At 40.3% G+C, this 22,542-nt stretch overlaps 1 protein-coding gene across 1 annotated transcript in view; it reads right to left on the bottom strand.

Moving 5' to 3' along the window:
- Positions 1-3,659: 3,659 nt before the first annotated feature.
- The window catches only part of LOC114557378 (glutamate receptor, ionotropic, kainate 2), a 214,213-nt gene continuing 195,330 nt past the window's right edge, over positions 3,660-22,542 (bottom strand). Inside the window, exon 16 of the mRNA XM_028580809.1 lies at positions 3,660-3,824. Coding sequence (XP_028436610.1) covers positions 3,660-3,824 — 165 coding nt within the window. The remainder of the gene's footprint in view (positions 3,825-22,542) is intronic.

Raw genomic sequence — 22,542 nt, 5'->3', positions numbered from 1 at the left:
TTCACAGTGCTGAAAAAATGCGTTCAACAGTATTAGAGGACAATGGAATACATATGGTTTTATAGCGCTTTGGAAAATGTATCTCAATAAAAATCTATAATCAACAGATTAATAGTACAATGGGTACAGTGTAAAGTGTTGTGATATGATAATCTGTGATCCAGTTATGCATTGAGAAAAATACACAACTAAACAACCAAATCAGCCCAGATATGCAACACACATCACTTGCTTCTCTTTCTTTTTAAAGCTGCAGTGGACATGTTCCTAGACTGATGTCTATGTTCCATTTGTAAACATTATTGATTATTCAATTTGTTTGCCAGCATCAGTTTCTAAAATTAAGAAAGAAATGAAACATGAATAAGAATACACCAAACTGCCCCGTGTGATACACAAAAGGGGATACAAGTGGGACCTATATGTGCAATCATTCTAAGACCCACATGGGCCCTTTTGGTATTCATTTATTTGTGTTAATGACTTGGGCTACAAACTAATTATTTAAAGGTTTAAACATCTTAGAGATATCCCACTCGGGGCCCATCTGTTGTCCAACTTGATGAAGTAATTATCACACATACAATACTGGCATTGAAAACAGAAAGGGGCCCATGGTTTTTGAGAATTAATGCTCATAACGGCTCCATTTTAGCCCACTCTGAAGCTGATGGACTATTTCATTGGCATGTGAAGAACATATTTTAATGGTGGACGCATTTTTATACAGTGGTTGAAGTGGTTAGATAACTGGGTTATCCAAAAAGGGAACAATGGGGCCCATTTATTACCCATCGTGGCCCAATAATAAGCTTGCAAACTGTCAGTGAAAACAATATGGGGCCCAAGGTTCTTGAGAATGATTGCTCATCTGGGCTCCATTTAAACACACATTTGGAGATAAATGCCAAATATTTATAGACCTTATTTTTATTGGCATATCAAGAATTGTTTGACGCATTGTTGTAACCATGTTTTTTTATTATAGTTATTGAACGTATGGGCTTGCACAGCCACACAGGTGTTGACTTGTTTTCTGCTGTCATTTTCAGTCGTAACTGTACCGTTTAAAGATTTATAGTTAAACACGGTGGTCCGACCGATCTGACGTTTCTGCTGTGCTTATTTTCTGCACTGTGTTGCTTTGCGAGGGTATTTGATAGACCAACTCTAGCGTTACGAACAGCCGGTTGGACTGACTCCCTAGTTTGGGTGGTGTCATACTGTCAACATGTAAATTAGGTCTCCAACCTCACGTTAGGTTAGTGAAAGTTGAAATTCATTTTAGATAAATGAGATGAGACTATATCCAGGTGCTCTTCGTCCCTGTTTGCTCAGCGCTATTACATTTTATGTACTGGAGGCAGGAGTTTTCTATCCGGAAGTTGTTGTAAACAAACATTGTTGGGTCTGCAGGACATGCCTTTAACTAATTCTTAATTTGATACCCCCTTGACTAATTCAATTCAATTTGATTTATGTTGTCAAATCACAACAGGAGTTATCTCAGGACACTTTACAGATAGAGTGGGGTCTAGCCCCCACTCTATAATTTACAAAGACCCAAATATCTTAACTATTTAATAGGATTATCTAAAAGAAGGCCCAGCTTCTATCGCATTATTAAAATGGCGCTATGTATTTTATGTATATATACACTAAAATTCTCATGACTTTCTACAATATAAGATGTTAAGTGCTGTTGTGTTCACTCTGTTCTTGCCATGTTTCATTCATGCACTAACATTCAATAAAGAGGCAGATGAGATGAAAGTTGTGAATATTTTTTTTATTATTTTCTTTAAACTTGTGCATCAACTTCAAAGGGTAAACTGTGTGCACTCCATTTTGTTTTCACAAGTTCAAAATTAGTTAAGTGTTCTTTATTTAATATTTTTAATACATCTTTTTCCATTTTAAAACCATGTACACACAATTGCTCGGCACTGGTGTCTAGCAGTCTATCAGTAATCGGGGGTGTAGAATGATAAGCATCATCAGCAGTCTTCCTCCCTTTCTGTGTGTGTTTATATATTTGCTCTAACCAGTATCATCATTACTCTTCTTTCATGTGAAGTAAAAATATCTTTCTTTAAATATGATTCCTTTACATGATAAAAATAGTTTATGTTTTCCTCTTCTCCAAAACAACATTATGTCACGAATGCTTACCAGAATTCTCTGTACTAATAGTAGTACTAGTGTGTGTGTGTGTGTGTGTGTGTGTGTGTGTGTGTATCTGTGTGTCTGTGTGTCTGTGTCTGTTTAGTGTCTAGGAAAGCCTCCTGAACTACCCAGCCTGGAGTACCACCCCTCTGCCATGAATGACACTCCTCATGGTGCGTTTTCGTGTTGATAAAAATTATTACAAAATTTTGATTCTCTTCGTACAAAAACACTTTTTCATAGAAATTGCATTTGCACAAGTAAATGTGGAGCTTTACCGCCGAAGAAAAAAAAGAAGAAAAAAAAAGCCACAGGAGTACAAAATGAAACTGGAGACGTGACACTGAGCAAATGTAAAGAAACTGTGTATACCCATACATTGAAGTGAGGTGTAATTACGGCAGTAGTGAATATCCAGTCCGTAGACATAATAAATAAGGAGTTTCATAAATAAAACAATAAATACTTTGAATAAATAGAGTTTGTGTTGTCTTGTTGTGTGATTGCTATGAATTTAGACTTGGTGAGTTGTGCCCACGCTATTCCAAGATTCCTCCTTATTGACATTAAGAGTGTGTATCTCCATAGAATTGTCTTAAAGTGACTAACTGGCTGATGCATCAACAGCTCACTATTTTGCCCTTACTCCATTCTCTACTTGTACTTCACCATATAACACCCCCACCCCCCTCCAACCCTCTACATTAAGGACTTAAAGTGTTAGTACTCTGAAACACAAATAAATGATATCACTTATTGCCTGATGGATGATATACAGTATATCCGTTTTTGATGCGATCAATATGAGACTAAGCAATGTCTCTCTGTACATTTTGGGAACAGCGGAGCTCTCCTTCTGTCTTCAGGGCTTTGGGTTTAATTCGAGAGGGTTGAGAGCCTGTGCAGTCATTCTATTCACAAATTTGGAAAATAAACAATCCTTTCTCCCCTTTCCCCCAGTTAGATTCTCTTTATTATCTCATAATCTCCGAGATGCTCTTGGCGCTGCTCAACCTCTTTTGAGCTGTGCAGTGAAAGACCGACTAAGCAGCAGCTAAAGATGATAGGTCCTAGTTTCTTTTTGTTTCTTCTTTTTCATTTAAGGGACAGACTCTGTCCCACCTTAAATGTATTCCCAGACCCTCTGTCTTCAACGCCTGGGTTTTGAAAATATTGGCATCTGTAGTTTGGCGCCTTGCTTAGGTGGTAAGAGTACTGAGGTAACTCGCTGAAATTTCACCCAGGTTCAAGTTATTTCCACAGGAAATATTGCTGAATCTATTATCCCTAGCTATTTATAAAGAAACAAGAATGACATTTAGTCAGTATATCCCAAGCACCTCTGCGCTACCTTCAAAATAACCTAACTGTCGACCATTACAACGCACTGCCCACCCCCCTCCCTTACCATTTACCCCCACCCTTTTCCCCAGTGTCTCTGCACGCCTCCTCGCCGCAGGAGAGAGGGTGAAAAAGTGATTGAGATTCCCATTTTAGGCCATGGTCTCTTTCCCTGGCAGTCTGCGGTCGTTGAAGGTGTGCATGTTGATGACCTCCTCCGTTTTCACCATGACGGGCGGCTGGGGCTTGTGTTTGAGCCGGCGCTGGCACTTGAGTGAAACCCGCAGCTCGTCCACCATGGCACTGCAAAAGGACCTCTGCAGAGGGAAATAGAAAAAGGAGAACAGAATGGGTTTCAGAATGCTTTCCCTGTCCAAATATTATGGGCAAGTGAACAAGCCTGTTCTCCCTGTGGGCAGCCATGTTTTGTAGCCTCCCCCCATCACCACCCCACAACCGCAGTTCAGAGCTGCCATAGGGGAAAATAGTGAAATATACAGTGAAGCAGGCTGGGAATGGAAGGGAATGCTGGATGGGAATATGAATAGAAGTATGATGGAGGGAGGTGCAGGTCCATAGGCTGTGTAGTAGAGTGTAAAGGCATGGAATTACTCAACATAGTGTCAGAATACATCAGTGGTGGACGTGTGGTTGTTGCTCCTCATGCAGGAATTGTATGCATACAGTGTATGATGTATTGCAAGATATTCTACATTTCAAACATAAGCCTCAGCTGTACTTTGTGCTTAGTGCTAATTAGCTAATGTAACATGCTAAACTAAGATGGTAACCATGTTATTATGCATTATACCTGCTTAGCATCAGCATGGTAGCATTGCAATTGTAAGCATATTAACATTAGCATTCTTGGAGTCTTAGTCTTGTAAAAATGTCTAACGTCAACATTTTTAAGATTTGCTTTCTATACTATTTGCACATGGCTATGACACTTTGGTCAGGCTAAGGCTGGTTAAAACCATGGTCAGGGCAAATATAAGTAAAGTAGTAAGTAAAACTTGTTGCAGTTAGAAAACAGCGAACGATGCAGGTTCTGCGATTGGACGTAAACTGCAGACGCACATAGGCACACTACTACTAGCCTCACTAAACTGTCCTAATGACACTAGGCTGTTCTTCTTGTACATACAGATACAGACAGCAATGGGCAAAGAGATCAGGATGGTAGCATTACAGCGGTGCCTTTTCCATTAAGGCAAAGCAGCATGTCTTGTGGCTGCACTTTACCAAGGCTTCTAGTCTGTTTCTAACTTATTCCCCAATTTAGATGGTCCAAACTCTTGTTGCTGATAACTCCGACTCAGAGAAGTGTGAAGACAGAAAGAGAAGGATTGTGTAGATACCAAACAGTTGGAGTTATTAGTTTGACAATGATATGATCCCCCACTGGCTTCCCACCAACCAACACCGCCAGCTGTATTCAACAGGGCCAACTGACCAGGGATTGAACCTGAATACCAGATGCTCAGTTCAGGCTGAATTGGTACACCATTGTATGTTTAGCTATCAAACTACTTTGAAATTCAATGTATACCTGGCAGCCAACAATATCCCTCTATTTTTCAGTGTGTGACAGTGCTGTTTCGCCATGTGGCATCATGTCATGTACTGTTGGCATGGATATATTTCACTGGAAAACGAAGATCACATAAGCATACAACAAAGCCTACCTAGTGATCTTGTTTTCTGTTTAAACCATACCAGTGTTTCGTTTTAGATAGTTTGTCATTGCTGCATGATAATGCTGTTGAAAGTACAGGTGGGTTGATATGACGAGACTGGAAATGAAACTTCCAGCAACAATACAACCATGCATTATCATTCCATAGTTATGCAAGAATGAACTTTGGAAATAGGTTCAGTCTTGGCCTTGGCTATTCTTGGTTTTCAAGGTCAAGAATTAACTGTCAAGCCAGAACTAATGTAGAATATGAATATCCATACTTCCATGACAACTAAGCAAACTTAATTTGCTGAAGACCTTGTGATACAGTCAAAACTAACAGTGGACCTCCAGTGGAGAGTTTAGTCAAACAATGATGTTTTTTTTTGACAAGACCAAAAGAAGATATGATGTTACTTAATTACAAAATTAAGTAAAATCCAAGTGTCTGCAAGTTAACTTTTTAATGAATTGAGTGGAAACCACTAGCTGCCTACAAAACCTTTAAAGGGATACGCCACCGTTTGTTGAAATAGGGCTTATCACGGTCTCCCCTAGCTGTAGATAGGTGGGCCAACGCATTTTTTGTGCATGCATCGTTTTAGTCCGGTGCAACACCGGCAGCGCCGCCGCTAGTTAGCTTAGCGTAGTGAATGGAATCCTATGTTGCCAGTTAGCATGTTGTGAGTAAAAGTGAGCCAACAAAAGACAAAAAAACAACCTAATTACTTGCACTGAGACAAAAAATGCATTGGCCCAACTATCTACAGCCAGGGTAGACCGTGATAAGCCCTATTTCAACAAACGGTGGCATATTCCTTTAAAAGACAAAATATGTTTTGTCCATGTCCTCGACAACAACACAATGAAGTGATTTCTGATCAGCAGGCGGTCTCATTTTTCTGTGGCATCCACAACTGTTTAAAAATTGTTATTGTTAAAATGTTGAGAAATCAATCTCTTTTATGATCTGACAATGCTATGGTTATGATTTGGTTATGTTGAGGCACACAACTACTTGGTCAGTTTTAGGAAAACATCGTGGTATGTGTTAAAATGATAATTTCATTGTGGTGGTTACAGTCATAACTACGTGTATAAGACTATGAAATGATGTCATGTCATGCTTCTTACAAAACAACATCAACTGACGATTTGAAACAGGAAAATAACAGCAGTATCCTGTGTTAAAGTCAGATGTGTGTGTTGAATAACCTCCCCTGACTTCCCCTTTTGCTCCTGTCATAATTACCATGGCCACGACAGGGCTTTGTCACTTGTTTTTCTCGTTCCGTCTCAAAAATCTTCCCAGCTAAAATCTTAACATCAGCAAAACCACACACAGGTTTGTGTTTATGTAACCCACTCCCTCTGTGCGTATGCCGCCTGAAGGTACCCCTCGGCACTGCCGCGATACTCTGCGTTGTGTTGTGTTAGATGTTAGGGGTGAAGTGCAGAGAGAAGGGGGCTGGGTTGAAGATTGTGTCTGAGACCATCGGGTTTTATTTATCACAGAGAAGGCTGGTTCCCTCATCCCCTTAACGGAGTACATACAGTTTTAAACAAACACAGCGACCTACACAGATCAAGTGTAAACTACGGTGTCTCGTAAGGTACAAAAAAGCATGATAGGGCCGCCTAGTGGCCTACTTAAGGCTACTATCTTACATTTACAATGCTATTACCTCTGTTTTATGTGGAGCAAAAAGGTCTAATGTTGTTTAATGCAAATGTATCTGGATGGCTTGCTGACTTGCTGCAATTCAGAAGACTATTTTGGTTGAGGACTACAGTAGACTGGCATTGCCAGACCTTAGCTAGTTCACACAGCATTCCGGGATGGGAGAACAATGTGCTCTGGTTTATTGGCATTTCTTTAAACCAATCACAATCGTCATGGCCGGTGCTTAGCTCTGGACACCGCAACAGTGCCTCTGCAAAATGGCCTTTGGAAGGAAGGAACTTGTTTTGTGTATTTTGTGTACGTGCAACAGAAAACTCAGATTGAGCAGATAGTCTAGCTAGCTGTCTGGATTTATCCTGCAGAGATCTGAGGAGCAGTTAACCATAGTCCTCAGAAATCCACCGGAGTTTAGAACGCCAACAAAAAGAAAGCGGAAGGTGATGGACATCTATGTTGGTGATAGACGCTTCTCGTTGCGTCACACCTAAACCCCCCACAAAACCAACGCTGATTGGTCGGTCGTTTGGCGAACGGCTCCAAATTTTCTCTATCTCAAGATGCCAGACTGATCTGCGAGTGGAAAACTGGAGCTCGCGAGATCAGGACGGTCTCAGGAGGCTAGCCGAAAAGAGGGACATCCGTCTGAATTTCCGGCAGCAACGGAGCAAACAAGGAAATGAAACGTCAATGATATAAACTAGGCCTAGAGTAAATGTAACTAGCTGGGTAAACTGGTTGGTAAATACTAATCAGGATCCTGAACTGAATTAGAGAGTGGTGAGTACACTGAAGAGAAATGAGATGCTGTGTGTTCCAGCCCCACTTTGTCACTTAACTTGAAACAGCTGGATTTCCACAGATTGTCATTTAGATATTGCCAATTGCAGCCTATCTGCATACTATGATTATTACAACTGTAGCTAAACATCTGGACACCATGCCAAACAATTTCACTGTATAGATCCTGACTCAATATGAATAACACAAATACGTAACTAATGCAAAGATTCATACATCATTTAATGAATACATGTATCCACATACTGTATTTTCGCATTAAAGGGAAACTGATCCTCAAAACAAATGTTTTAGCTGTGACGTCCAGACGTCTACAGTCTCCACAAAACATAAAGTAAGAACATGAGAATGAGACACATCTTCAAAATGTTTCAAGATTGACTACGGCTACAAATAACCGTCTGCCCAACTTCCGCCATTGTTTTGAATGAACAGTCGCGGCCGCCTAAACACCAAACTTTGCCCGCAGCTGCCAGTAGCTTCTCACCGGATGCTGATTGGGTTGGAGCTAGAGCCTGACAAGATGGATTTTCGTGATATGCAATCCCGCTATTCATGCGTGATTACGTGATATTATGAAAATCCAGCTGCCGTGCAAGGTAAGCAGTTTATGTGTAGTAATAAAACTAAAAGATATCTTACTAGAAAAAATATTAAATGTGGTGTGAATGTGAAATGTCTTTTTAATATTCAACCATAACAATGATCTTTACTTAAGATTAACCAAGAGCTCTGAGTGGCCTAAACATAACCATAGAAATGTCATAGGGTGCCCTGGTGGCCGAAGCATTAAGGGCCCCACCATTAACTGAAATGTCCAGCCGGGGACCTTCGTTACATGTCATACCCATCATCCCACCCTCTTCTGTCACCTGTCTAATAAAGGCATACAATGCTGGCTGTGTACAAGCCCCACTGCTCCGCGTTGGTTCTAAATCGGTGGACACCCTGCTTATATTTTCAGTCAGGCTGTTCATTTTGTTTATCAAGAAAGTTTAACACAACCAACAGCTGATCATTTGACAACATTCTCACTCACGTGATAGATGAGTAATAGACTACAGTTGCTGTAATACTGAAATAGTTTATCGCTTGCCATTGGACTTCAGAGAGCTGGGGAATCAACAAGACAGCCTAACCACACCGACTATTCCTTAGAAGCGATGTTTTTCTTTAAAGGTTGTCCCTTTCAAAATAGTTATGAATGAAATGACAGCACTGGTTGAACATGGGGGTGTAACATATAGGGTTTTTCAATTAACCTGGGTAAATAGGAACAGTGACTACGTTAACATGCAAACAATATTCCGTTTTTTTTGCCCTTATTCTGAAAAAGACAACATTCTGACTAAGCTGTTTATGTGGTTATTGAAAGTGAATATTCCAATAATATTCCCGTTTACATGCAGCAGTTTTAAGTTTTCCACCAGTGGTGGACTTGTTCAACCATGCGAACACAGCATCTCCTTTTCATTCCTTCAACCACCTTTGTGAAAAAGTCAGCATTGCAATGTTTGTGCATATCCAAAATCCTGCTGATATACAAGTCTTTCATAATGTTTAAAAGTAGCTTTGTTTCTGCTTCTTTTCTTTTGGGCATGCATATCTACCACAAGCCGTAAATAGGCAGGAGGCCATAAACCAGAAACTGCAGTAAAAACAATAATTAAGACACATTTTCCAAATGCGCTGTATACCTGTTCAAAGAATGCTTCTAAAACCTGAATAATACCGGCATATCTTGCATCTCTCAATCAGAAAATGCTAAATTCGGTAAAAGGCCTTATTCAGAATATCCAAACGGAATATGCTGTTTACATGACCTGTATCAAATTTGGTATATTGTCATATTCTGAATAATAGTGGAATATAACTGTAGTGTGCATGTAAACATACTCAGTGTGCTTTGTGGTAGAGTGATTCACAAACACAAGACGTGAGCTGAATCTCGGTCATACAGTACTGTGCAGAACAAAATCCATGCACATACACAAACCCAGCAAGCATCTCCACATGTGCGTAAACACAATCTCAGTGAGCAGGGTGGGTTTTACAGGCCAATAGAATATCATCACTTATGGATGCACATTGTATCTCACCAGACTGAAATTCCTTGTCGCTGAATGCATGCCCAATTAAACTGCTGCTCCTTTACATTTTCTCCTCTTTTCTCATAAGTTACTGTGGCAACTGCGAATACTGCGTTGAAACAACACTAGCAGCTAGGAATGGAACAGTCCTGCTCCTGGAGACGCTACATGGAGAGCCACTGCGTGTGTGCTCCCAGTTAAAAGGAATTTGTTGTGACGCACAGTGTTCAGTTGTATTTGTAAGCCATCATTAGCGCTGTGGCCCAGGGTATACTGTCCATGTTATATTTGCATACAAATGGGAAGGAGACACAATGAATGTGATTGGGTGTGAGGTCTTCCAGTGTGTATTATAATCACTCAGAGGCTAATTCAGGCACTAACCTAAAAGCCAGCCCTATCCTTACTATTAATCTTACTCAGTGACCATTGATAATGCCATTCATGGATAACGCAATGGTGGAAATGCAGCTGAATATGGACACATGTAGTTGTTTTGGACCAGCATTTTACAAACTTTCTCACCCTATTTGGCTAAATGCAAATGATTGCATCATCGTAGTTGCATGCATTCCTTATGCTGCATTACACCAGTTTGAACTTTTTGCAGTTAGGTTTTGCTGATACTACATTTAGCTTATCGCATATCAAAAAAAACAACAACCCACCATTATTATATTTAAGGTTTCTCAATTAGCTTTGTAAAGCTGCTGCTTTAACTTCAAGTAGTGTAAGTTCTGTATGAAAAGTTTACATTAACCCTCTGTGGTACAAGGGCATTTTAACATTTCGTTTTAAATTCCCATTTTAAGGACATTTGCATATAACCTGATACCCATGTGTTTCATATCAAAATGTTCAGAACAAACTCAGCTTTCTGTATAGTGAGGCCCAAATGTGTTCCAGGGCAATGTCTAAAGACATAATTTTGCCTTAAAGCTGAAAAGTTGTTTATGTTCTCTTTTTGAAATTTCTCAAATTGCTTGTGAAATTGTTTTGGGTGCTTGAAAAGAATTTACAAAAGTCTTGGGTTCACAAAAGTAGCGTAATATATGAATAAAATAGTAAATAAATGGCTAAAATGAAATTTTGTAATATCGCTTTTTGAATTGAGTTGAGTTGAGTTTTGCATGCACAAAAGTAAGTCGTTCCAAATCTTAACATTTTCTTACCATCCATAATGCAGCAAAATCATGGAATCATGTAATATATGCCCCTGCAAAAAGTGTGTATGTAGCATTTAGTTTAAATATATTGCACATCATAACAGTGATGCACATAATTCAGAACTGTGCAGTTATGTAAAAATAATGCACACACTCCACTAAATATTTACCCACTATGTTATAAACTTGGAAACCACAATAGCAGTTATATGTTAAACCTGCAGCTAACATAACAAATGACTACAAAAATATATCACTGTGTACCTGCTGGTTTTCTAAGCCACCCTGAAATATACCACGTTTTTACAACTATTGATTCCCCCAACCCCGCTTTAAATGAAATGGCATGGCAGGGTTTTCACAAGTAAAAGCCATGAAGCTCCAGGCTTTGGGAAACACTGGGCCCACTCTGCTCACACTCAGGGGACACATTGCCATCATGGCTGCCTGCTGCTGGCATGCTGGATTGATGGTGGCTGCTTAGGGTCATTGGATTACAGAGTTTTTATGACGCTCAACAATCAGGCGCAGCAATGGGGGATCGCTCAGAGGAAAGGGGAAGCCTGCCCGCTTTGAGGAGAATGGAAAGGTCATAAATCTGAGAGCTGAGAGCAGACATCGAAGGAAAAGGGTGAATTTAGTCCATGTCATTATTTACACTGGCCTGATCTGATACAAATGAATGATCGTCAATAAGACTGTGTATCATGATACAGTCACCCACTTTCAAAGTGTGAACATTTTTGACTATAAAATGATTCTGTCAAGTCTTGGTGATCGCCCCTATAATAAAACAACAAAGAAAGTATTTTTCTTATACATAGTTTGGTACTATTCTTTCTGGCAGAATTTGTCATTATGGTCAACTTAATTAGTTTTAGGATTTTGTATCACCATAGTCCCTAAATGTATGTAGAAATGCAGAAAATGGGATTCAAATCAAAAAAAAAATTTCTGGCAGAGGACCCCCAGTCCCTCTGTTTTGTGTCCCACCCCACCACTTCTCAAACCAAAGTTACAGCCTTGTAAAGCAGGTAAATAGTAATCTGGAATAGTGTCAATTTTAAATGAGCACTGTTGGCCTATTATTCAGCCCTCTTTAGGTCCAAAATATAAAGGTCCCTCACCTGTGAGAGTGAACTAATGGGCTCCGTTTAGCTTGAATGGATAAGGAGCAGATGTGAAGATGTGATGCAAATGGGATGGGACACGGCTGCGCTGTGAAGGCTTTTTTATGCTTCTGCGTCAACTCCACGCCGTCGCTCCTACGGCGCCGTGACCCTTTCGGAGTTCTGCGTCGGCATTGCTTTGCATCCCGGTGCATTTCACCGCCATAACGCTAGGGGGTGATAAGTCTGAGGTTATTTGCGAGGTGTCTGCCAGCCGGTTTATGTTATGTTAGCAAGCTAACTTTAGCACAACTGCCCATTAAGTACTGCTTGCTGGCGAAGTGCTAATTTCAAAACGTTACCTACATATAGACACTTTACAGACAGACAACCCCGTCATTGTAACCAAAATATGTCTGAGTTTATTTACAAATCTTATGTCCGTGAACTAGCGTGTTGCTACTCCCCACAGTAGGCTGTAGGAAACATTGACTATCAACACACAGGACGAGTTGACCAATCACAGTCCTTGCGGTCTGCGTCGCCTCGACGCAAAGTTATACATTTTTGGAGGTGCACGTCGAGCTACGGCGCAGGGCTCTGAGTGGGGTTCGCGGCGACGCAGGGGTCTGCGGGGGTACGCCGTCGATTCGTCTCTGGCCCCCGGTGGGCAGTAAATGATTTGCTGCTTTGAGGGTTTGTCTAATCTGTGGGCTCCTCTGAGCTGTCATACACATTTGGTGCAGTGCGATCTGCATTTTGCTCGATGGATGAACTGTGAAATTCGACGTCTGGCTGCATGTCCACCTGTATGCATATTTTTGTGTGTATGTCGACGAGTGAAGAAGGATTCAATAACTGCAGAAACCTTGAGAGATCTAGACCACGTCCACACTAAATGCCTTTACCCTCCAAGTCCATTATTTTCGTCCAGAAATATCAGACGTAAGAAAATAAATACAACTGTATGTGTATTCCATTGTTCAGACACACCTACTATGAACCTGTCATCCATCACGAATACTTTCAGAATCTGTCAAAAGGCGCAGAAGAGATTAATGTGTATTCAAGAATGAAATTCATGTGTAAGAGAGATGTGCTCATTCATGTGATTTCCAAACAGATGATGTGGCCTTCAGGGGCTCGGCTACCTGCAAATGCCTGCCCAAATGTGTCTACAGGAGATTCACAGAGACTTGTGTTGGGTCTGTTCTTGTCGACTCATACAGTCATACGTTGCCGAATGTACCACACAGAAGTTGTCATTGAATGGCTGACAATGTTTAACTCACGTCCTATGACCTGGCATTAGTCACTGGTCAACCATATACCATGAAGCCCAGCATCGAAGGAATAACTTCCTCATTGGACGATTGTGCACCTCACGACTTACATACAAATCCAACATCCAGTGCCAGTTCAGGAAGTGTCTGTCATTTAGGCTGAAAGTAAAGGTGTATAGTGGCGCTGCATTGATTAATTGATTAGTTATCAACTGTTATTCAACTATTAATTAATTGCCATCTATTTTGATTATTGATTAATTGGTTTGAATTCTTAAAGGCCTCATATCATGCTCATTTTCGGGGTTCATCATTCTACTTAGAGGTTGTACCAGAATAGGTTTACATGGTTTAATTTTCAAAAAACACCATATTTATGTCGTACTGCATATTGCTGCAGCTCCTCTTTTCACCCTGTGTGTTGAACTTGTTTTAGCTACAGAGTGAGGCATCTCACTTCTGTTCCATCTTTGTTGGGAATCGCACATGCACAGTACTTAGGTAAGGACTACTAGCCAATCAGAAGCAAAGTAGCCTGACAAGCAAGCTAGTGCGATCCAAAACAAACCCGCTTCAGCCGGTAACCTATGGCTTCGGCTCAGCCGTACATGTTCAAACCCAAGTCTAATCCCGAAACACAGGAAGAACAACCCGGCTTTGCAACCTAGACAGGAGCAAGATGTTTCAGAGTGGTAAGTTATTTAAATGTTAACAAATGAGTCTTTCATAAGTAACGTTTTAATTCTCTTGCACATGGCGATACAACTACCTGAGCATTATAACGTGTTACAAAGTAATGCACGTTTGTCACGGAAGTAAAGGCTGGACTACAATAGAGCTGGTTGGAGCAGTTTTTAAAGAGTGTGGGACTTAGGGGTAATTTCCACCAACTGCGTAACGTCTGCGGATCCGCTCCGGAATGGCGGCGGAGTCATTAGGTTTCCATTAATGTCAATGTGTGTATTTCCACTGGCTGCAGAACGGCTGCGTTTCGACTCTGTCCCAGCTCCAGCGATCGCAGCCCTCCGCAGCAGATATGCAGAGCTTCTATTTTTGCCGGAAGCCGGAGAGCTCCGCAGCACAATTGAGATTGTGCGGGACAGGAAGTTGAGCATAAAACATCTGGTTAATTTTCAAAATAAAGTACACGGTGCTCACGGCGGATCATATTTCCCTGCACTACACCTTAAAAACACAGCACAGAGCTGTTTCCCCTCTACTCCTCTGGATGGAAACTAACTGTTGTTGGTTTTGTGGTTATATTCTACGTGAATTTGCGAGATCTCGTGGATCCTCGTTACTTCAGCTGTTGGTCATGGCCTCAGCCGTTACGCAACAAATCCGGACCTGGTGGGTATTGAAGGATGGCGGAGCACGGAGCCGACACGCAGCGGAGCCGATCCGCAACCGTTCCGCAGTTGGTGGAATTTCGGTGTTACCATGTAGTCCAGCCTTTACTTCCATGACAAATGCGCATCACTTGGTAACACACGTTATAATGCTCACCTAGCTGCTAGTGTGGCAAGCCCTCATACTCTGCTTCTGACTGGCTAGTAGTCCTTACCTAGGTACTTCCCAATGTGCGACTCCCAACAAAGATGGAACAGAAGTAAGATGCCTCACTCTGTAGCTAAAACAGAGAGCTCAACACACAGGGTGAAAAGAGGATCTGCAGCAATGCGCAGTAAAAAAAATATGGTGTTTTTTTGAAAATTAAACCATATAAACCATTCTGGTACAACCTCTAAATACAATAATTTTTTTTTTTTTAGATACATTTTTTATTATGTTTTAGCACCATTTATCATACAGACATACAGAACAACTTCCACAATACGTGCCAGGTAATGTCTAGTGGTGCATAGACTCTAAATACAATTATGAATCTGAAAATGAGCATAATATGAGGTCTTTAAATGTAAATATGTTCTAGTTTCTTCTCTCCTCTGTGACAGTAACTTGAATATCTTTGAGTTGTAAACCAAACAAGACATTTGAGGACGTCGTCGTGGGCTTTAAAAAACACAGTTTGACATTTTTCACAATTTTCTGACATTTTATAGACCAAAAAAACGAATCGATTCATTGAGAAATAATCCACAGATTAATCGACAGTTAGTTGTAGCTCTAGTGTGGAGGTCGCGGTGGTGGATGACTGTGTAATTAACTTCCACCATTTTATAAGCTGTTATCATGATCTTTCCCTAATATTAACCATACCGTAGCTGCCTTGTGCAGATATTCTAGATTTTTTTTTCGCACATTAAAAATAAAAAATAAAATTCGTCAATGAACGTGATCTAGGGCTTTGCAGAATCATTCAATACTGACATTCTGTTTGGCGATGGATACACAGATAGTCTTCTAAATCTGGGCAAAGAAGGCCGCATTTAGGGTATTGGAATTGGACAGCTCCATGTTAAAACCACTGTTATGAAATATATCACGCGGTTGATGATATTGGACACATTTACAGATTCCAGGAGGTAACCACTAAATCTGTTTCTACCTCAAAAGCAGCTCTTCCTCTGAGAAATCTTTTTAGAGTGAGAAAACGCCAAACCACCATGTAGCTGAGACCAACCACCTAAATCATTAGACTTTTCCTTTTGAGCATAGAGATCTTTACGTGTGCACGGGTGTGGGCATCCATATGCATGCAAGTGTGTGTGTGTGTGTGTGTGTGTGTGTGTGTGTGTGTGTGTGTGGGTTGATGAGATGGGTTCCTCACACACCGCTGGTGGTCCCTGCACCCCGAGAGCCAGGTTAGTCTGCGGCAGCCTCAGCAGCAGGCAGGAAGAGAGGAAAAAGCAGCAAGAGGAGGAGGAGCGGGAGGAGGAGGAGTGGGAGAAGGAAGCGGAGGAGGAGCTGTGGGGGGTTGGGGGTGGGGGGGAGAGAGAGAGAAAGGAGCAGGAGGCGAAAGAGGAAAGGGAGGAAGGAAGGGGACAACCATGGTGATCATGGAAATCTGACAGACTATAATGGAGATGACAAAGAAATGCTCCATTGGAAGTCTATGAGGCATGTGATTCAGTTGAAAATGAGTTCAAAATGCGTTTTCTGAAAGATTTAACTTAGGTTAAATTAGCAGGAATAATTATCTGAAGAATATTTAAACATACACTTACATCTTCTTTGGAGGAAAAAAAAAAACTAACACTTTTTTTGCTCTTCCTTTGAACTAGGCATTATGATCAGATCAGAGGTTAATATTTCCATCTATCCAAAACTGATAATCAAAACTTCAAAAGCAACATTAGGCCCTTCTTGTACACTAGACTAGACTATCGCATAAAATAAAAAACATGTTTAGAAATCCTCTTGTTTGCCATCTTACCCACAGTCAGCTGATAAGATTGATATAGATTTCATACATAGAGTTCCAGGACATATTTTAAGCTCACTGGAGGTAACGTCTAGCCTAGCTCCTTTTAAAACTCACGCTGTGGTCTTTGCATATTGTATCTTGTTTAATTCAAACCTTCAAAAATAGTGAATTAGATATTATTATAGTTGTAGAAGTTAGTTTTGGAGAACCCAATAACCCAGACCCAAACCAGATGACTCCTGCATTTACAGTACTAGGTACACCACATAGTACTATTTTTGACATACTATACCATGACTTTTTATTTTAAGATTTCTTTTTTTTCGACATGCTATACTGTGACTTTTTTCGATATACTGTACTATCACTTTTTTTAATTTTTTTTTTTTTAAAATGCTATACTATGCCTTTTCATCACTTTTTCGAGATACTATACTATCACTTTTTTCAACATAATGTACTACTAGTGCAGTGCCCGTTGAAAATGTGCCTGTTTGGAACAGGCCGATTGCTTGGCCTGTGGTATTGCTGCTTGTAGAATTCTTCAAAACCAAATTGTATCCCAAAATTACTTACAGAAGGACCCCAAACCACTTAATATGCAACTCCACTGTATAGCATACTACTGACTTACAGTGTAGGCTACGTCTACATCAGAGGAAGACACTGTACTACTATATTTACCTAACAAAGAATGGGGCAGATTCAGAATGTAATCACAAAATATCACAATGAAAATGTGGAGTAATCAGACATTAGCCTCATGGAATCATGGCAGTGCGCTACCCAACTGGCCTATTATGAGAGCTAATCAGCACATATCTGTGTTCATCAACCACCAGAACTGGACCGTGTGTGTGCGTGCGCAGAGAGAGAGAGAGAGGGAGAGGGAGAGGGGGAGAGCAAAGGACATGTTCATTTCCATACAGGTTTAGTGGCTTGACGGTTAACGGTGAAGTATGGATTTGATTCGTGGGGTATATTGGCGACAGTATTGTTATTAGTGTTGTAAGTTAGCAGTAGACTTAATTAAGCCGACCCAGGGTGAGTCTGATGAAAACTGATGTGTCGGCCCGGTTCAACTCTGAAATTTTCTCGCATGAAGGAATAATCTCCGAGATTACGTTATGTCCTGCCAGCTCACAGCAATTTAACACAATAGCAGGAAAAGAGACCCCCCGCTGTTCTAAAGCGTTCTGCATGTGGTGTCTGCGTGTGATGTGCAGGTTACCTTCCCCCGAAACACGCCCCCAAACACCGACACACATATATACAGATATGTCTCGCTTTATAAGATCAATAGCCTGCATCACGTTCTGTCTGCACTTGTCTGTAGCTGGCTGTGTGGGGTTCTGAAACGTCCTTAAATTCGGGAATTGTCGTTTGTTTATTCAAAGTCAAAGACAGTCCAAAGAAGGCCTAGTGCAACTTTGCACATTTTTGTGGGTCTGAGGTGTATGTCACATTGTAGCTGCCAAAGCTGTGATGGAAGAGAGAGAATTTCTGTGGTTGCTCTGAGGTTTACAGTATTTACCAAGTAGTTTTAGATGGCCGTTTTCATATCTGCTCTTCAAAACATTTACCATTGCCAAATTAATTCAACAGTTGTAAGAGTTAGTTATTGGACTGTTTTCAGTCCCTCCAGAAAAACGCGATTATGCAATCGCATAATTCAATGCATTATCAGCTAAAGTCCTCATATTTATGCAGGGGCCGCATTTTTTTTAAATATGCCGCACTTTCGAAGCATAAATTGCTGATCCCCGGCTTGCATGATTTCAGAATCCCCGCATTTTCGTTGCAAAAACGTCACTTAGCAGAAAGTTGAAAAATGTTGCGTTTACTTCACACAAGAGCAGCCATCTTCCTGTTGCCATGAGAACGTTATGAAGTGACGTAATTATGCGATGTGAACATCATCGAAAAGCAGGGTGTTGGGGCAATCAAATCTCTTTTTCATCAAACTGCAGTTTTCGCAAGTTCCCGCAATTTCAGCACATAAAATTGCATATATCCCGCATATTACATTGCATTTTTTAAGAAAACGTGCCGCATAATCATAATCATAATCTGCCTGCAACATTTTTCTGGAAGGACTGAGTTTTTGAACACTGAGTTCTTCTGATTTGCACATTGCGTAGGCCTATATCATGGGTACGATTCAGGCTAGGAATTTAAACATGACAGAGAGATTTAATATCCCAGTCTGCCAGTGCTGTTTGTGTTCCCCTTCAGACTGTGAAAGAAGATTGCATGACTTAAAGCGGAGGACACCCCTTATGAATGCGCTTCATTACCACGAACTCTCTGAAGACGCTAATAATTTGACTGTAACTGTGTGTGGCTGTTAGCACTGATCTTGCAACAAGGCTTATTTGCATAGAAAGGGGATCATGTTGCACCAGATGTATGCACACTACCTAATTTAATATGCAAATAGCACAGGAGCACCGAGGCGACTTTTGCTTGGCAGCACAGTTAGGGGTGCATTTTACTCTTTGCGGGTACTTTGAGATTGACATGGTCTAATTTGTTCAAATTCAGAGGCCGTGCAATCCTTTTGTGAATTTTCCCCTTAGTGTAGTGATGCCTTTTGTGCTTGTCCTTGGACTCCCAAGAATATAAGTTTAAACTTAACGTACACTATATTGACAAAGGCAAGGAGTTTTGTAGAACTGCCCTTTCTGTTTTCATCAATATGCAGAATATCCCTGTCTACTAAAAACCCATCTACCGCAATTTGGCTACTTGCTGAGAAACATGGCAAATATTTTATTACCCATCTACACCTGGAATCCTGTCCAAATATTGCTTTGAGAGACAGCTTTGGGTTTTTGGAAAGCAGATTTATTTTTATTTTTTCACTTTTGATGAGAGCTAATGTTTTTTCCCACTGTTTTCAGTCTTTGTACTATGCTAAACAGTTCCCAGAGCTACTTCTGTAGGGGGTGCACAACAATAAAACTGATCTATCTTCTGGAAGTAAACAAGCGTATTTCCCAAACGTTTGGAGAGCTCTTTTAAAGTGAACAAGTCGCCATGTAGCAGTGATGATAGAAGGTACTGAAATAATGTTAAGGTTACACACTTGAGACAAGGAGAGGAAAGTCTCATAGCCTCGATAGATGAATCACAATGACAAGCCTAGGTCTATCGTTTGTAAAGATATCAAATGTTTATTAATACTTTTTATTAAAATGTTTAACAAGTGTATATTTTCTCCTAACAATGCTCTCATCTTGTGGCATTACAATCTGTTTAGTAAATGCAGTAGTCTCAAAAACACATATTCATGGCATTAACATGTCTATTAAACCTTTAGAAAAACTATTAGCAGTTCCTCTATTGTATGGTGTATGGCTCATCCATTTATATAAATGACTAGCTGCTATTTTTGCTCCTTTCTAATGTTACAGAAGTAATTATAAAATGCAAATTGCAGGGTGTGCACTGTCAAGCATGTGAAACACAACAAAGAGATGATTAGCACCACATTTTTCAACTTGACACTTTCAGCATCATGGTGAGAAAACAACCCCATATTGTAAAAGTAGGTGGTATTCAATTATATTAGAAGCCTAGAGCAATGAAACAAAATATATGGTTGATTTTCACAGATTAGCCTGATACTAATTAGCGCTGGAGTGGGATGCACAAGCTACACATTATAGTGGATCTTCATTTTTTTAAACCAATATTTGAACTACATTTGTTCAAGTATCGGCCTTTTTCCGATATGTCATATTTCTGTACAAACTGAACTGTACAAAAAGGGGTCTACAAAGGGTGGAATGCAAGTTTTTCTTTTTTTGCACATTATGCGGTTATGCTTTTTGATACATATATAAATTAGTGCTGTCAATCGATTACAATATTTAATTGCGATTAATCGTATGATTGTCTATAGTTGACTCGCGATTAATCACAAATTAATCGGACATTTTGTAGCTGTTTTAAATGTACTTTAAAGGGAAATTTTTCATGTTTTTAATGGTAATGGTAAGTGGTATATGAGACTCCGGTGGTCACTCAATTCACATCAAAAGTATATGCAGATGACTTTAGCCTTGTGGAGAGAACCATCTGGAAGGGCTTTAAAACTGAACTTGCCATTCTATTTCTGCTCAGTGAGGTTTGTTTTTTTTTTTTTTAAAAAGGGTTTCGAGCTGCTACTAATTGACTTAGTTAAAAATTTAAGTAAAAAAAACCTGTTACTCAGAACGGGAAGTAAGTGTGTGGCTCTTAAAAGAGCCTTTAATTTGTGATTCAGGATCAGGTTTAACCTCCGAAGCCGTACAGGGTGCGGCCCTGCCTCTTCAGAGCGTAAACCACATCGATGGTGGTCACCATCTTCCTCATGGCGTTTTGGTGACCACATCACAGGTCAGGTTCTCCAGGAACACCTTGAGCACACTGCGGGTCTCCTCGTAGATCACACCGGAGATGTGCTTCACTCCACCGTGGCGAGCCAGACAGCGGATGGCTGGATGCCCTGGATGTTATCCCAGGGCACCTTACGGTTTCTGCTGGCCATCCACAATGCACGGAAGTACAACATTAATGCTGCATCGCTTCCTGATTTCCCAAGACTGCGGTACGGCCCGGTGCCCAAATAACAGAACACGCGTGTGTTAATTGCGCGTCAAAAAAATTAGTGGTGTTAAAAAGGAATTAGCATTAAATCGTTATTATCGCTTTAATTTTGACAGCTCTGTAATTAATGCATTCCAAGAGTTTCCCCTTCTGCTAAAAAGGTGTTTGGTTTACTCTATCTTAAAGGAACACTTTGTCAATTTTTTTTTTTTATGACTAAGTAATAGTGGTCACATGTCTTTCAAGTGTACTACGCTTATTTTCAGAACTCATACATGTTTTTCCTATGGTCTGAGACAGTCCAAAAATATTAGTAAACAGGAAAAGGTCCCTCCCATATCCAAACACTGGAGTGCTAAAATTCAAATTTTGGGATGTCATCAAGTATAGTCTGGAACTGCTCCATAGACAATGCATTGGGTTTAGATCTTATAGATGACACAGAGGACCCCCCAGAGGAATGTTCTGAGTGTATGGGTACATTTTCTGTTTCGGACATGAGAACACTACAATGGAAGAAAGCTCATTTGGGTATAAAAAAAGAAAAGAAAAACATTCTGGGGGTCTCCCATTCATTGGCTATGGAGCGGCTCCAGACTTTATACTTAATGACATCACAAGTTTAGGACTAACTTCTCCGATTTCTGGTTTTGAGAGATAGAATAACTCATGTTCACAAATATTGATTGAACTTTCCTAGCCCATGAACGTAAAATATTGGAATTCTTAATTTATGTGTTGTTCCCCTTTAATGTCTACAACTCTTGCTATTGTTCGTATTTATCATTGTACCAAGCTTTGGTAGCCTAGGTTTCTTACAAAATTCACAACCACTACACCACCAATACAACCAATGCCAACACAAACAAGAAGGCTGGTTAGTACTGAGCATTGGTCTTACTGAAGTTTTTAATTTTTATATGGCCAGCATGGCAACGATTATTTATCTGTTGTTATACTGTAGTTGCAAAAGGTGGCTATAGCATTGCTTTTTATAATGGATGCTCACATTGATTGGGCACCAATTGTAATCAGCCAAAGGTTTTGAAATTAGAATTATGTTTATATTGGGAAATTCTGCTGGAATAAAGTCCCGTGCCAACATTCAGTGCCAATGCAATGCAGGAAGCAGTGTGCCCTTTATGTAGCTAAAAACAAACTACCGATATGGACATTGGGGTGGTGGACATCAAATTCCTGTCCTGTCACAATCCAACAGTTAATGTCTGCTATTTGAAAACTGTAATCATAACCTCTCCCTAACCTCAACAAGTATGTTCATTGTCTATCCTTAGCTATACTT

The sequence above is a fragment of the Perca flavescens genome, chromosome 6, assembly GCF_004354835.1.
Source record: "Perca flavescens isolate YP-PL-M2 chromosome 6, PFLA_1.0, whole genome shotgun sequence".
Lineage (NCBI taxonomy): Eukaryota > Metazoa > Chordata > Actinopteri > Perciformes > Percidae > Perca > Perca flavescens.
The sequence above is the reverse complement of the archived record's forward strand: the minus strand, read 5'-3'. Positions and strand labels throughout refer to the sequence as shown.